Genomic DNA, 16,498 nt, shown 5'->3' on the forward strand with positions numbered 1-16,498 from the left:
ACACTAAAATAACACATCCTAGATCTGAATGAATGAAATCTTATTAAATACTTTTTTCTTTACATAGTTGAATGTGATGACAACAAAATCACACAAATAATCAATGGAAATCCAATTTATCAACCCTTGGCGGTCTGGATTTGGAGTCACACTCAAAATTAAAGTGGAAAACCACACTACAGGCGGATCCAACTTTGATGTAATGTCTTTTAAAACAAGTCAAAATGAGGCTCAGTAGTGTGTGTGGCCTCCACGTGCCTGTATGACCTCCCTACAACGCCTGGGCATGCTCCTGATGATGTGGCGGACGTTCTCCTGAGGGATCTCCTCCCAGACTTGGACTAAAGCATCCGCCAAGTCCTGGACAGTCTGTGGTGCAACGTGGCGTTGGTGGATGGAGCGAGACATGATGTCCCAGATGTGCTCAATTGGATTCAGGTCTGGGGAACGGGCGGGCCAGTCCATAGCATCAATGCCTTCCTCTTGCAGGAACTGCTGACACACTCCAGCCACATGAGGTCTAGCATTGTCTTGCATTAGGAGGAACCCAGGGCCAACCGCACCAGCATATGGTCTCACAAGGGGTCTGAGGATCTCATCTCGGTACCTAATGGCAGTCAGGCTACCTCTGGCGAGCACATGGAGGCCCCCCAAAGAAATGCCACCCCACACCATGACTGACCCACCGCCAAACCGGTCATGCTGGAGGATGTTGCAGGCAGCAGAACGTTCTCCACGGCGTCTCCAGACTGTCACGTCTGTCACATGTGCTCAGTTTGAACCTGCTTTCATCTGTGAAGAGCACAGGGCGCCAGTGGCGAATTTGCCAATCTTGGTGTTCTCTGGCAAATTCCAAACGTCCTGCACGGTGTTGGGCTGTAAGCACTACTCCCACCTGTGGAAGTCGGGCCCTCATACCACCTTCATGGAGTCTGTTTCTGACCGTTTGAGCAGACACATGCACATTTGTGGCCTGCTGGAGGTCATTTTGCAGGGCTCTGGCAGTGCTCATCCTGCTCCTCCTTGCACAAAGGCAGCGGTAGCGGTCCTGCTGCTGGGTTGTTGCCCTCCTACGGCCTCCTCCACGTCTCCTGATGTACTGGCCTGTCTCCTGGTAGCGCCTCCATGCTCTGGACACTACGCTGACAGACACAGCAAACCTTCTTGCCACAGCTCGCATTGATGTGCCATCCTGGATGAGCTGCACTACCTGAGCCACTTGTGTGGGTTGTAGACTGTCTCATGCTACCACTAGAGTAAAAGCACTGCCAGCATTCAAAAGTGACCAAAACATCAGCCAGGAAGCATAGGAACTGAGAAGTGGTCTGTGGTCACCACCTGCAGAACCACTCCTTTATTGGGGGTGTCTTGCTAATTGCCTATAATTTCCACCTGTTGTCTATTCCATTTGCACAACAGCATGTGAAATTTATTGTCAGTCAGTGTTGCTTCCTAAGTGGACAGTTTGATTTCACAGAAGTGTGATTGACTTGGAGTTACATTGTGTTGTTTAAGTGTTCCCTTTATTTTTTTGAGCAGTGTATTTCAGAGTTAACCAATGATATTAGGCCACACTTGGCCATGATTACAGACACCTGTGTGTCTTCTGACACTATATTAACGAGTCATCTCGCAGTGTTTGTGATTATACCCTGAGGAAGACAGCTTGGCTGTCGAAACGTTGGACATTACATTTTTGCATCTGAGCTCCTACGGTGTGCGGCTCTCCCTTATTTTCAAGTTTTCTACTCCGCTAGCCAGCACCTCGCCTTAATTGGTGTGCGTTTCTTTTTCTTCTAGAGTTTCCGGATTCGACCATATTAATGACCAAAGCCTCGTATTTCTGTGTGTTTATTATAATTAAGTCTATGATTTGATGGAGCAGTCTGACTGAGCGGTGATAGGCACCAGCAGGCTTGTAAGCATTCATTCAAACAGCACTTTCGTGCGTTTTGCCAGCAGCTCTTCGCAATGCATTGCGCTGTTTATGACTTCAAGCCTGTCAACTCCCAAGATTAGGCTGGTGTAACCGATGTGAAATGGCTAGCTAGTTAGCGGGTGCGCGCTAATAGTGTTTCAAACGTCACTCGCTCTGAGACATGGGAGTGGTTGTTCCCTTTGCTCTACATGGGTAACGCTGCTTCGAGGGTGGCTGTTGTCGAATTGTTCCTTGTTCGAGCCCAGGTAGGAGCGAGGAGAGGGACGGAAGCTTTACTGTTACACTGGCAATACTAAAGTGCCTATAAGGACATCCAATAGTCAAAGGTATATGAAATACAAATCGAATAGAGAGAAATAGTCCTATAATTCCTATAATAACTACAACCTAAAACTTCTTACCTGGGAATATTGAAGACTCATGTTAAAAGGAACCACCAGCTTTCATATGTTCCCATGTTCTGAGCAAGGAACTTAAACGTTAGCTTTCTTACATGGCACATATTGCACTTTTACGTTCTTCTCCAACACTTTGTTTTTGCATTATTTAAACCAAATTGAACATGTTTCATTATTTATTTGAGGCTAAATTGATTTTATTGATGTATTATATTAAGTTAAAATAAGTGTTCATTCAGTATTGTTGTAATTGTCACTATTACAAATAAATAAAAAAAATCGGCAAATTAATCGGTATCGTCTTTTTTGGTCCTCCAATCGGTATCGGCGTTGAAAAATCATAATCGGTCGACCTCTAATTTTGACCCTTTACTCAGTACTTTGTTGACACACTTTTGACAGTGATTACAGCCTCGAGTCTTCTTGGGTATGACACTGCAAGCGTGGCACTTGTATTTGGGGAGTTTCTCCCATTTATTCTCTGTAGATCCTCTCAAGCTCTGTCAGGTTGGATGGGGAGCGTCGCTGCACAGCTATTTTCAGGTCTCTTCAGAGATATTCGATAAGGGTTCAAGTCTGGGTTCTGGTTGGGCCACTTAAGGGCATTCAGAGACTTGTCCTGAAGCAATGCCTGCGTTGTCTTGGCTGTGTGCTTAGGGTAGTTGTCCTGTTGGAAGGTGAACCTTTGCCCCCGCCTGAGGTCTTGAGCAGATTTTCATCAAGGATCTCTCTGTACTTTGCTTCGTTCATCTTTGCTTCAATTCTGACTAGTCTCCCATTCCCTGCTGCTAAAAAACATCCCCAACCTGGCACCAACAACCTGGTCCCAGGTTTCCTCCAGACGTGACGCTTGGCTTTCAGGCCAAACAGTTCAATCTTGGTTTCATCAGACCAGAGAATCTTGTTTCTCATGGTCTGAGAATCCTTTTCGGTGCCTTTTGGCAAACTCCAAGCAGGCTGTCATGCATTTTACTGAGGAGTGGCTTTCGTCTTGCCACTCTACTATAAAGGCCTGATTGGTGGAGTGCTGCAGAGATGGTTCTCCCATTTCCACAGAGGAACTCTGGAGCGACCATCAGATTCTTGAACACCTCGCTGACCATGGCCCTTCTCCCCTGATTGCTCAGTTTGTCTGGGTGGCCAGCTCTAGGAAGAGTCTTGGTGGGTCCAAAATTCTTCCATTTAAGATAGATGGAGGCCACTGTGTTCTTGGGGACCTTCAATGCTGCAGACATTTTTTGGTACCCTTCCCCAGAAGGATTGTGTTGATTGTGCCTCAACACAATCCTATCTCGGAGCTCTTCGGTCAATTGCTTTGACCTCATGGCTTGGTTTTTGCTCTGACATGCACTGTCAACTGTGGGAACTTATATAGACAGGTGTGTGCCTTTCTAAATCATGTTCAATCAATTTCATTTACCACAGGTTGAATCCAATCACGTTGTAAAAACTTCTCAAGGATGATCAATGGAAACAGGATGCATCTGAGCAAAATTGAGTCTCATAGCAAAGGGTCTGAATACTTATGGAAATAAGATATTTCTGTAATTATTTTTTATTTTATTTTAGAGGTGGAAAAAGTATTTGATCCCCTAATGATTTTGTACGTTTGCCCACTGACAAAGAAATTATCAGTCTATAATTAATGGTAGGTTTATTTGAACAGTGAGAGACAGAATAACAAAAAAATCCAGAAAAATCCATGTAAAAAATGTTAGAAAATGATTTGCATTTTAATGAGGGAAATAAGTATTTGACCCCTCTGCAAAACATGACTTAGTACTTGGTGGCAAAACCCTTGTTGGCAATCAGAGGTCAGATGTTTCTTGTAGTTGGCCACCAGGTTTGCACACATCTTAGGAGGGATTTTGTCCCACTCCTCTTTGCAGATCTTCTCCAAGTAATTAAGGTTTTGAGGCTGACGTTTGGCAACTCGAACCTTCAGCTCCCTCCACATATTTTCTATGGGATTAAGGTCTGGAGACTGGCTAGGCCACTCCAGGACCGTAATGTGATTCTTCTTGAGCCACTCCTTTGTTGCCTTGGTTGTGTGTTTTGGGTTATTGTCATGCTGGAATACCCATCCACGACCCATTTTCAATGCCCTGGCTGAGGGGCTGAGGGAAGGAGGTTCTCACCCAAGATTTGACGGTACATGGCCCCGTCCATCATCCCTTTGATGCGGTGAAGTTGTCCTGTCCCCTTAGCAGAAAAACACCCCCAAAGCATGTTTCCACCCCCATGTTTAACAGTGGGGATGGTGTTCTTGGGGTCATAGGCAGCATTCCTCCTCCAAATATGGCGAGTTGAGTTGATGCGAAAGAGCTCCATTTTGGCCTCATCTGACCACAACACTTTCACCCAGTTGTCCTCTGAATCTTCCAAATGTTCATTGGCAAACTTCAGACGGGCATGTATATGTGCTTTCTTGAGCAGGGGGACCTTGCGGGCGCTGCAGGATTTCAGTCCTTCACGGCGTAGTGTGTTACCAATTGTTTTCTTGGTGACTATGGTCCCAGCTGCCTTGAGATCATTGACAAGATCCTCCCGTGTAGTTCTGGGCTGATTCCTCACCGTTCTCATGATCATTGCAACTCCACGAGGTGAGGTCTTGCATGGAGCCCCAGGCCGAGGGAGAGTGACAGTTCTTTTGTCTTTCTTCCATTTGCGAATAATCGCACCAACTGTTTTCACCTTCTCACCAAGCTGCTTGGCGATGGTCTTGTAGCCCATTCCAGCCTTGTGTAGGTCTACAATCTTGTCCCTGACATCCTTGGAGAGCTCTTTGGTCTTGGCCATGGTGGAGAGTTTGGAATCTGATTGATTGCTTCTGTGGACAGGTGTCTTTTATACAGGTAACAAACTGAGATTAGGAGCACTCCCTTTAAGAGTGCGCTCCTAATCTCAGCTCGTTACCTGTATAAAAGACACCTGGGAGCCAGAAATGTTTCTGATTGAGAGTGGGTCAAATACTTATTTCCCTCATTAAAATGCAAATCAATTTATAACATTTTTGACATGCATTTTGGGGATTTTTATGTTCTCTCTCTCACTGTTCAAATAAACCTACCATTAAAATTATAGACTGATCATTTCTTTGTCAGTGGGCAAACGTACAAAATCAGCAGGGGATTAAATACTTTTTTCCCCTCACTGTAAATTTGCAAACATTTCAAAATACTTTTTTCGCTTTGTCGTTATGGGGTATTGTGTGTAGGTTGATGAGGAAAAATTCATTTAATCCATTTTAGAAATGCAAAGTAACTGTAACGTAACAATGTGGAAAAAGTCAAGTGGTCTGAATACTTTCCGAATGCACTGTACATACAATCTTGCGTAGAAAAAAAAATATTTAATTGGCTTTGGTCAGCTAATCAGGTGTGTGCGCGCAAGTATTTATTTTGCAGGGTTCATGTCAGTGATTGTGCCAACAGGAGGTCCTCTTAAACTTTCAGTTGGCAACTGCACCAATGGCCACGCCAACCACCTAAGCCCCATTTTTGACCCAGAAAAAAACATGGATGTTACAAAATAGCTTGGCTATCTGGGTTAAAGTGCTCTTTTTAAAACTACTGTACTCCCATGTCCTTCTGCTCTCACCTCCTAGAGATTTGATGAACTACTTCAGTTGGCTTCGAAGGGGCAGCACACAAGTGTTGACATGCTTGTCAAAGACATCTACGGGGGATCTTATGGGTCCTTGGGCTTGACTGGGGACCTTATCGCAAGCAGCTTTGGAAAATCTGCTACTGCTGACAAAGGTAAAGTGAGAACAGAGCCCTTGCAGTACGTTTATTCTTTTGCCCCAAAACCTGTCTTCAGGAGCGGACTCCCTGGCATGCAGTCTACCTGTGGAAGCTGGTGGGAGGACCTATAGGAGGACAGGCTCATTGTAATTGCTGTAATGGATGAAATGGAATGGAGTTAACATATGTTTGATACGTTCCATTTATTAAATTCCATTCCAGCCATTACAATGATCCCGTCCTCCTATAGCTCCTCACACCAGCCTCCACTGCCATATACTGTAATGTAGCTTAAATTCCTGTTTAGCACTAACAGATTGATGACTTCTTACCCAGTTACTGTGGCCTTGTCCCCTCTAGGCTGTGTGGTTACTGTTGAGAAATAGACGAGGCAGACAGCCATGGAGGCAAAGCAAGCAATTCATTCACTCACTCTATTAGATAATGTTTTTAATATAATGCCAATAATACCTGACACAAACGGTCAATACTTAAACCAACACTGTACTTACTTCAATGGGACCTTGGCTTGTTGTCTAGAGTGACTTCATGTTTCTGGATCTTCACTTGGCTGTATGTTGACATACTTTTACTTTTGTTTCCTCCTGAATTAGAGTTCTCTAAAGAAGATATGGCTAAGAGCCTGCTCCATATGATCAGCAATGACATTGGGCAGCTGGCATGCCTCTATGCCCGGCTCCACAACTTGACCAGGGTCTACTTTGGGGGTTTCTTCATCCGAGGACACCCTGTCACTATGCACACCATCACTTACAGTATCAACTTCTTCACCAAGGCAAGCCCCCCAATGTACCGCCTAAACAAGCATTTCTTTCTCAATCCAGGTTTTGCTTTCAGGTACGTTTGATTAAGCTCTAGATTTAGCCCTGAAAGAGCTTGATTTGATGTCAGCTGACTAAAATCAGGGATATGTCCCTTGGGCCTGGTTCAGAGCTTGAAAACCAGCAATCAAATCTGCCCTGCTGTATTTACACAGTAGCATGGAAATGTACCCTTTTTTCTGAATTCAATGTATTCAGAATATCTTTGGGTTCTGTTACACAGCAGGTAGACTCCAGTCACCTCACAGGTAAATTGTTTACATTTTCAGAGACATTTGTGTGGGCAGTTAGAAAAAACTAAAACATTGATATGACAAGTTTGATTATATTGTCCCCATAGGCTACTTTTACATAATACAATCTGCAAGTGTAATGAGAGTTAGAAATGGTTCCTTCTGACTGTGTGTGTATGTATGTGTATGTATCTATTATTATTTTTAAAAATTTTTTGCAGGGTGAAGTCCAGGCGCTGTTCCTGAGACATGAAGGCTATCTGGGGACTATTGGTGCCTTTCTCAAGGGAGCAGAGGAAGACAGTAAGTCGATGTTTTCCTCTATGGAATTTCTTCATGACAGATAGTGGCACTGGCAGTCATGCCTTATTACACTCTTGGTTTGGTGTGCATTTTCCTGTTGATGAGAAGTTCTTTCTTTTGAGTCGTTTTCACTGTTATTATAATTGTCACTTTATCTAGATCCTAACCAGTACAGTTGGGGGGAGAACTATGCTGGGAGCTCTGGCCTGATGAGTACCTCTCCAGACCTGAACCCCATGCAACGTGCACGCAGTGGAACAGTAAGTCCTTTGGAGAAGAAAATACCTTAAGGTCAGCTTTGGACCACTAGGGTGTGCTCATAACCCACTTGTTGCCATTTAATTTTGGTGACATTTCATTAACCATTTTAGCAATTCCCCCCCACCACCCTTTTATCTGATTTCTGAGATAATTGTAGATTTGATATTTTCTGTGGAAATGTCACCACCGCTGTCCTTTTTAAAATCCACAGGCCTGGTGTGACGACAATCTTCATTGATAATTTCATCTAACATTTGATTGTTTTCATCTCTTCTCTTCATATCCACCATATCTTACATCTGTTTACCTACTGTAACTCTTTCCTCAGTTTCCTGTAAGTACTTCCCCATGCTCTGTGTGTAGTGGTTTGATTAGGGCTAAATATTTCCTCTTGCTTCTGGCTTTGTAGCTCTACACCTGCCCTAACATTCACATTGGGTTAAATAAGGTTTCAGAGAGACAATTGTTGCATTAACTGCCAAATGCCAGCCTTTTCCTTTCACATTGCATTGTTTAACAGCGTTTGAAGTGTTGCTTTTAGTAGTCACTGTTTTGAATTGTGTTATAACCAACCTTAAAGTCACCTGTGACACTGGAGAATAGTAATCAGGTCTGTTCACCTTAGACATTGAACTTAAAAGCATACTCAAGGCACTGACTGGTGTGAGGAGTCCGTATAGGGTACATCTAATCTTTGATACTTTGATGTGTGTGTCGACTGCACTAACAGTGTACTTGTCCATGAGTGATATGGAGCTTGACACATGCTATTGTCAGCTCACTGACCACTAGGTGGTGTATTGAAAACGGTTATATTGGCATTTCTTGTGACGTTTGAAGGAGTCGAGTCGTTTTGGTTTCACTTTGAGTGCATTAGCCCAGCACTATGTGCAGTGCTTAGTGTGTCTCTTGTCCGGCTCCAGTTTGACATGTTGGAGATGGATCGTCTGGAGAGGCAGCTCGTGAACCTGCCCCTGCTGCAGGACCCGTCCTCCTACATCCCAGACACAGTGGACCTCTCAGAGGATGCCCTTGCACGGGAGTACTGGCTCTACTGCTTTGAGGAGGCCCTGGATGGGGTAAGAGGCAGAGCATCTTCTACTGGTCTATTCATCAATACACACACATTGCATTTGTTGACACAGCGAGTCCTCAACCTGGTTGCTTTTAAAATTGCCGATCTGGGTGATGTGCTTTGGACAGGTGGTAAAAAGAGCTGTGGCCAGCCAGCCTGATCTTCCAGAGGCTGCTGAACGAGCGGAGAAGTTCCGGCACAAGTACCTGCACAAGCTGCAGACCCTCCGCCACCAGCCTTTGTAAGGGGAGCCACAGCTGCAGATCCTTTTTAAAGGCTGTTGGACTACCAGAGCTGTTTCTTGATCATTTATGTAGATGCATATCTCTGAAGGCCTCCCAAGTAGTGGATGAGATTGACTCTTGTACATGAAGTCTCACTGTTTCCTGTGCAATCTGTTTGTCTTTCTGTCTGCTAATGTAGAGTACTTCTCTTCTCACCTGTAGTGCTTATGGATCCCTCACTGTCAGAAGTCTTTTAGACACAAGAGAACACTGTTTAAACGAGTTCAACTTCCCTGACCCCTACTCGAAGGTTTGACTGGATTCTATAGCTCTTCTATAGCACTCTTTTTCTCTGTTCACGGTTCCCAATACATGCTCCAGTGCTTCTCTTTTTCTGGTCATCTAATGATGAAGCTTACACGTGTGGTCTTGGGTGCATTTTAATGTAATTTCATGTCCACTTGCCTTGATTAGTGTCTGTCATTATATGATTTGCTAATGTGGTAGATTAGCTGTGAGAAGTGGGAGGAGGCTTCTGTGTTTCAGTTTTGTCTTCATCTTCCACAGATCAAGCAGAGGGAGAATGACATGGCCCTCAAGTACTTCCAGAAGGCAGTCAAGTCCCTGGAGGAGCTGAGCTGGGAGCAGAGGCAGTTTGCCCTGGTCAGGGGCCTCCTGGCTGGGAATGTCTTTGACTGGGGAGCCAAGGCTGTTTCAGAGTGAGTCTTAATGAGTCTGCACTCCTTAATTTGGGACTATGTAGGATTATTATGACAAATTCTGTCTATTATGTATGTATGTGTGTATGTGTGTGTATATTCTTGAGAATTATATGGCAATTTTGGATGAACAAAGACTGTCGCTCACGTTTTCACTTAGTGTTCTGGAGTCTGATCCGGAGTTTGGCTTTGAACAGGCGAAACGGCAATTGGAAGGTATGAAAGCCCTTGTTGACTGGGAAAACATTTGGATATTTAAATGGATCCTGCATTTTATATTGCTGCTGTAACCTATTTAGGCTACATAATGACAGTCCTGTTTTCTCCATAGAGAGGCCGTGGCTTGTCGACACCTATGACCAATGGCTCGAAAGACTGAAGGTAAGGATTTACACTGTTTCCTGAAGTTAGTGTTTAAATTTTGATTATATTAGCTGTATTCTTGTTATGGGCCACATCCTAACTTAAGCTCCACAGAAGTTCTGTGCCTGGATCTCAATTTAGGATTTGTCCCAAAGATGTGAATGACTTGATGCTGTGGAACAGTAATTGAATACCATGCCTGCTGGCTTTCTTTTGCAGGGCCCACCTCATAAGTGTGCATTATTTTTCGTAGATAATAGTGGAATAGACATCATACTGGGAGTCTTCCCATTTGTCAGAGAGCTTCTCTGCAGGGGAACAGAGGTAAGGAACCACACTGTCCACCCCCTAATATCTTGAAACACTGTCACCTTCACCACCCCTTCAAATACACACTGGGTTTAATAAAACAAGGTGACCGAAGCAAGATTTACTTTTTTCCACTTTATGATATTTTTGGGACTTTGACACCCTGCATTTGCTGTTTTCCAGGTAGTCCTTGCCAGCAACTCAAGCCCAGCTCTGAATGATGTGACAAACAATGAGCTGCAGATCTTGACTGAACGAATAGCTGCAATGGATCCAGTCATACAGTGAGCATTTAAGTCTTTTAGCACTGCATTTGTGACTGGATTATGGATCCAGTGGTCCTTTCCCACCATTTCAATGTCCTTTAATTTGTTTTTCAGGTCTGCCGTGAAGGAGGACAGGTTGACGCTAGTCCAGAGTGGCTCCAGCTCTCCGTGCTTAGACTTAAGGTTTGTTTTATTTCGTATGTATGAATTCTATTTCAACGTTACATACCTGTGTTAACTATGTTTAAAAACAACCTTACTGCAGGAATGTCCACCAGAGCTGTTGCCAGAGAATTGAATGTTAATTTCTGTACCATAAGCCACCTTCAACGTCGTTTTAGAGAATTTGGCAGGACGTCCAACCGGCCTCACAACCGCAGACCACATGTAACTACGCCAGCATAGACCTCCACATACGGCTTCTTCCCCTGCGGGACTGTCTGAGACAAGCCACCCAGACAGCTGATGAAACTGAGTTTGCACAGCCGAACAATTTCTGCACAGACTGTCAGAAACCGTCTCAGAGAAGCTCATCTGAGTGCTCGTTGTCCTCACCAGGGTCTTGACCTGACTCCAGTTTCAGCGTTGGTACCTACTTCAGTGGGCAAAGGCTCAACTACGATTGCCACTGGAGAAGTGTGCTCTTCACAGATGTATCCCGGTTTCAAGAATACCGGGCATATGGCAGACAGTGTGTATGGCGTTGTGTGGGTGAGTGGTTTGCTGATGTCGACATTATGAACAGAGTGCCCAATGGTTGCGGTGGGGTTATGGTATGGGCATGTACCAAAGCTGAAGAACATGCGCACATCCAGGTACTTCCGCAGGTGCTGGAGTTGTAGGCAAACTCATGGAAACCAGAAAGGAAAACGCCGCACACTGCTGCTCATGCTTCCAGGTGGTATTTATTAACAACGTTTCGACCCTTAGATCTTCATCAGACTAGAGGTCGACCGATTAATCGGAATGGCCGATTAATTAGGGCCGATTAATTAGGGCTGATTTCAAGTTTTCATAATCGGAAATCGGTATTTTTGGGCACCGATTTGGCTGTTTTTTATTTTTTTTTTATAAAAAAAACAAATGTACACCTTTATTTAACTAGGCAAGTCAGTTAAGAACACATTCTTATTTTCAATGACGGCCTAGGAACGAACGGTGGGTTAACTGCCTTTGTTCGGGGGCAGAACGACAGATTTTTACCTTGTTAGTCCAACTCTCTAACCACCTGCCTTACATTGCACTCCACGTGGAGCCTGCGTGGCAGGCTGACTACCTGTTACACGAGGGCAGCAAGAAGCCAAGGTAAGTTGCTAGCTAGCATTAAACTTATAAAAAACAATCAATCTTAACATAATCACTAGTTATCTACACATGGTTGACGATATTACTAGTTTATCTAACGTGTCCTGCGTTGCATATAATCGATGCGGTGCCTGTTAATTTCTCATCGAATCACAGCCTACTTCGCCAAATGGGTGATGATTTAGCACTGTCGTTGCACCTAACCATAAACATCAATGCCTTTCTTTAAAATCAATACACAAGTATATATTTTTAAACCTGCATATTCACTTAATATTGCCTGCTAACATGAATTTCTTATATTTAGGGAAATTGTGTCATTTCTCTTGCATTCCGTGCAAGCAGTCAGGGTATATGCAGCAGTTTGGGCCGCCTGGCTCGTTGCGAACTGTGTGAAGTCCATTTATTCCTAACAAAGACCGTAATTAATTTGCCAGAATTGTACATGATTATGACATAACATTGAAGGTTGTACAATGTAACAGCAATATTTAGACTTAGGGATGCCACCCGTTAGATAAAATACGGAACGGTTCCGTATTTCACTGAAACAATAAACGTTTTGTTTTCGAAATGATAGTCTCCGGATTCGACCATATTAATGACCAAAGGCTCGTATTTCTGTGTGTTATTATGTTATAATTAAGTCTATGATTTGATAGAGCAGTCTGACTGAGGGATGGTAGGCAGCAGCAGGCTCGTAAGCATTCATTCAAACAGCACTTTCGTGCGTTTGCCAGCAGCTCTTCGCAATTCTTCAAGCATTGAGCTGTTTATGACTTCAAGCCTATCAACTCCCGAGATTATGCTGGTGTAACCGATGTGAAATGGCTAGTTAGTTAGCGGGGTGCGCACTAAGAGCGTTTCAATCGGTGATGTCACTCGCTCTGAGACTTGGAGTAGTTGTTCCCCTTGCTCTGCAAGGGCCGCGGCTTTTGTGGAGCGATGGGTAACGATGCTTCAAGGGTGGCTGTTGTCGATGTGTTCCTGGTTTGAGCCCAGGTAGGGGCGAGGAGAGGGATGGAAGCTATACTGTTACACTGGCAATACTAAAGTGCCTATAAGAACATCCAATAGTCAAAGGTATATGAAATACAAATTGAATAGAGAGAAATAGTCCTATAATTACTACAACCTAAAACTTCTTACCTGGGAATATTGAAGACTCATGTTAAAAGGAACCACCAGCTTTCATATGTTCATGTTCTGAGCAAGGAACTTAAACGTTAGCTTTTTTACATGGTACGTATTGCACTTTTACTTTCTTCTCCAACACTTTGTTTTTGCATTATTTAAACCAAATTGAACATGTTTCATTATTTATTTGAGGCTAAATTCATTTTATTGATGTATTATATTAAGTTAAAATAAGTGTTCATTCAGTATTGTTGTAATTGTCATTATTACACACAAAAAAAAACCCCGGCCGATTAATCGGTATCAGCTTTTTTGGGGGGGGGTCCTCCAGTAATCGGTCGACCTCTACATCAGACATCCATATCCCAGGTGGGGGTGAAAGGTCCTATATATAGGGGCAGTACTCAGTGACATCACTTCCTGAAATAGGAGGTAATTATTTTTATATTTGTTACGTAGTTTCATATATTAACATTCAATGGATCAAAATATGTGATCATACACAGGGAATGTGATCAATATTTACAGTAATATACATACAATATTCAATTAGGATTAAAAAAAAACTATTTAGACATTGAAACTATAAAAATGGTTTCAAGTCAAACTCTTCATAAAGAAGTTTCCTCTCAATGTCCCCTCCCCTGTGTGACATCTTGACCATTTCTATTCCAATGTATCTCAGAGAACTAATAGGATGTCCAGCTTGTACAAAATGATCAGCAACCAGATTTTTTTTCTCACGTCCGTATATTGCTGCAGTGCTCACTGATCCGTGTAAGACAGACCACAAGGACATTTTCAACATGTAAATAACATTGTTGGACATGCAGGTTAACAGGCCCTTGATCGTATGTATTTGTCCTGTACGAGGGTGGGTAAATGAGTTGCCTTTGTACGTAAAGCTACATTGAGCACATCGGCCACATTTGTAATTACCCTCTGGAACCTTGTCCAAAAAGGTTTATTTTCTCTGGTGGGTAATCAGATTTAATCACTATCTCTCACGTTTGGGGGTCTTTTAAAAACCATATGTGGGGGATTTTTAAAAGTGGTTTTCAATTGTGGGTCAGTATCAATAATGTACCAGTTCTTATGGTATGGGCAGGCATAAGCTACGGACAACAAACACAATTGCATTTTATCGATTCCGGTTTGAATGCAGAGATTTCGTGACGAGATCCTGCTATTGTCATGTCGTCATAAATGTTTCAGCATGATAATGCACTGCCCCATGTCGCAAGGATCCTTACACAATTCCAGAAGCTGAAAATGTCCACGTTTTTTCCATGGATTGCATACTCACCAGACATGTCACCTATTGAGCATGTTTGGGATGCTTTGGATTGACGTGTATGACAGCGCGTTCCAGTTCCCTCCTATATCCAGCAACTTCGCACAGCCATTGAAGAGGAGTTGGACAGCAGGCCACAATCAACAGCCTGATCAACTCTAAGCAAAGGAGATTTCGCGCTGCATGAGGGAAATGGTGTTCACACCAGATACTGACTGGTTTTCTGATTCACACCCCTACCTTTTTTTTTTTAAGGTGTTTGTAGCCAATAGATGCATATCTGTATTCCCAGTCATGTGAAATCCATAGATTAGGGTCTAATGAATGTATTTCAATTGACTGATTTCCTTAAATGAACTGTAACTCAGTAAAATCTTTGAAATTGTTGGATGTTACATGTGTATTTTTGTTCAGTATAGTTACTAAGTAATTTCTTCTAATATACATGTTTAAGGTTATTCCTGTAAATATGACAATTTCTCTCCCCACCTCAGCCGTTTGGACAAGGTGTTGGCTGGGGTTGTGCGGGAACGCCACACAGACCTGGTGATCATCGAGGGCATGGGCCGGGCCATCCACACCAACTACTATGCCTTGTTGAGCTGCGAGAGCCTCAAGATGGCAGTCATCAAGAACTCCTGGCTGGCTGACCGACTGGGAGGCAAGCTCTTCAGTGTGGTCTTCAAGTACGAGGTGCCACCAGACAAAAAACCCACCGCCCTGGATCATGTTCCAGTGATGCCTTCATGATCTCATCACTCTCCTTTTCAAGTCTGATTATGGGACAGGTGGAACTGTTTCAGGTACTAGTTGGAGAGGTCCAGCTAGCTGTAATCGGGTTGATTTCACCCACTCATGATTTATATGCTGTTTGTCCTGGGAGGAGTTTTTATAAGATCAATTTCAGTGCGTTTGGAATGATTTGAAAACTTGGCAGCCTATTTTAGCAAGGATGTCAAAACAGGGTAGAGTATAACATCGCTTAGTAACCTCAATGTTTAAATGTCTTCCTTTTTTGAATATACAACCATACTTTGCACCATATTGTGTTCTTGCAGATCACTGCCAAAATTCTAGTTATGGTATCAGAACAGATAAAGTTGTCAGTGGTAGATGTGTCCTCTTTGCAGATTGACTGTTAATGCAAGTGAGATCCTCTTCTAACTGCATTTATAGACAGGTTATTAGTACCCTGCTGTTTACTCACAGCATCCCAATGGTTACCATGACAACAAGGTGCCCCTTTCAGTGGTGAAGAGATGCTTTGCGAGTGCTGTGCTACCAGGGTAATTATAGCAATCTGTGGTGACGCTTCACAAATATATGGTAGATGTGCCTTGAGGTGGGAGTGATTAAAAAGCATAGCTCGTCCAAAATGCAAACAACCTGGTTTAATTTCTATTGCAGGAGAAACATGGATGTTTGTTACCAGGAGGCTACATGAAAGTGGCTTTTCTATGGGTTTCTGTTCTGTCTTCCTTTTGAATCTCAAGATTTGCCTCCTTTCATCACTGCCGCTAGGTCAATTGAGATTATTCACTTTGTGACTGTCATTGCCTGAGAAGCTAAAATGTTGCAGGGAATTTTTGGCACTTTATTGAGGGGTTAAAAAGTGTAATTACAGAATGTGGCAGTATTTTCATGTGAACATGAGCTCCTAACAACCAAATTAATGATACGGATATTTTGTTATTCATTGGATGTTCTGAGAGTTGTCAATCAAAAAAGTGTATTTAAGGTAATTTTATAGCAAATTTTTAAGCTATCTTTTTATCAATAACATTGTTGGCAGCCTTTGTAAATTCAAGGAGTTTGTTTGGGTTGAGGTGTTGCTGTCCAAATGTTTCCATGACTTTATTTGCTTAACCTGTGGATTGATATTGTGTATTATCATTTGTAAATACATGTGTAAATATAATTCATTTGCATTACTTAAGTTCATGATGCACAGACATTTAGGGAAATTATTGTTCTCTTTACAATCACTTGTAATTAAATGTGAATTTATTTTAAAGTAATGCAATTTCTCTTTGTGTTTCTTGATTTTGGAGGGCGGTACTTATGGAATTTTAGGGAGTTGAGAG

The 16,498-nt window shown here is 42.9% G+C and overlaps 1 protein-coding gene across 1 annotated transcript in view; it reads left to right on the top strand.

The window, feature by feature from the left end:
* LOC106565907 (4'-phosphopantetheine phosphatase) overlaps positions 1-16,432 on the top strand; it is a 30,208-nt gene extending 13,776 nt beyond the window's left edge. Inside the window, exons 6-19 of the mRNA XM_014133593.3 lie at positions 5,945-6,098; positions 6,698-6,879; positions 7,380-7,461; positions 7,621-7,721; positions 8,646-8,801; positions 8,926-9,038; positions 9,244-9,331; positions 9,589-9,740; positions 9,901-9,956; positions 10,072-10,121; positions 10,323-10,427; positions 10,596-10,696; positions 10,793-10,861; positions 14,909-16,432. Coding sequence (XP_013989068.1) covers positions 5,945-6,098; positions 6,698-6,879; positions 7,380-7,461; positions 7,621-7,721; positions 8,646-8,801; positions 8,926-9,038; positions 9,244-9,331; positions 9,589-9,740; positions 9,901-9,956; positions 10,072-10,121; positions 10,323-10,427; positions 10,596-10,696; positions 10,793-10,861; positions 14,909-15,164 — 1,665 coding nt within the window. The 3' untranslated portion in view covers positions 15,165-16,432. The remainder of the gene's footprint in view (positions 1-5,944; positions 6,099-6,697; positions 6,880-7,379; positions 7,462-7,620; positions 7,722-8,645; positions 8,802-8,925; positions 9,039-9,243; positions 9,332-9,588; positions 9,741-9,900; positions 9,957-10,071; positions 10,122-10,322; positions 10,428-10,595; positions 10,697-10,792; positions 10,862-14,908) is intronic.
* The last annotated feature ends 66 nt before the right edge of the window (positions 16,433-16,498 follow it).

The sequence above is a fragment of the Salmo salar genome, chromosome 12, assembly GCF_965601325.2.
Source record: "Salmo salar chromosome 12, fSalSal1, whole genome shotgun sequence".
In the NCBI taxonomy this organism is placed as follows: domain Eukaryota; kingdom Metazoa; phylum Chordata; class Actinopteri; order Salmoniformes; family Salmonidae; genus Salmo; species Salmo salar.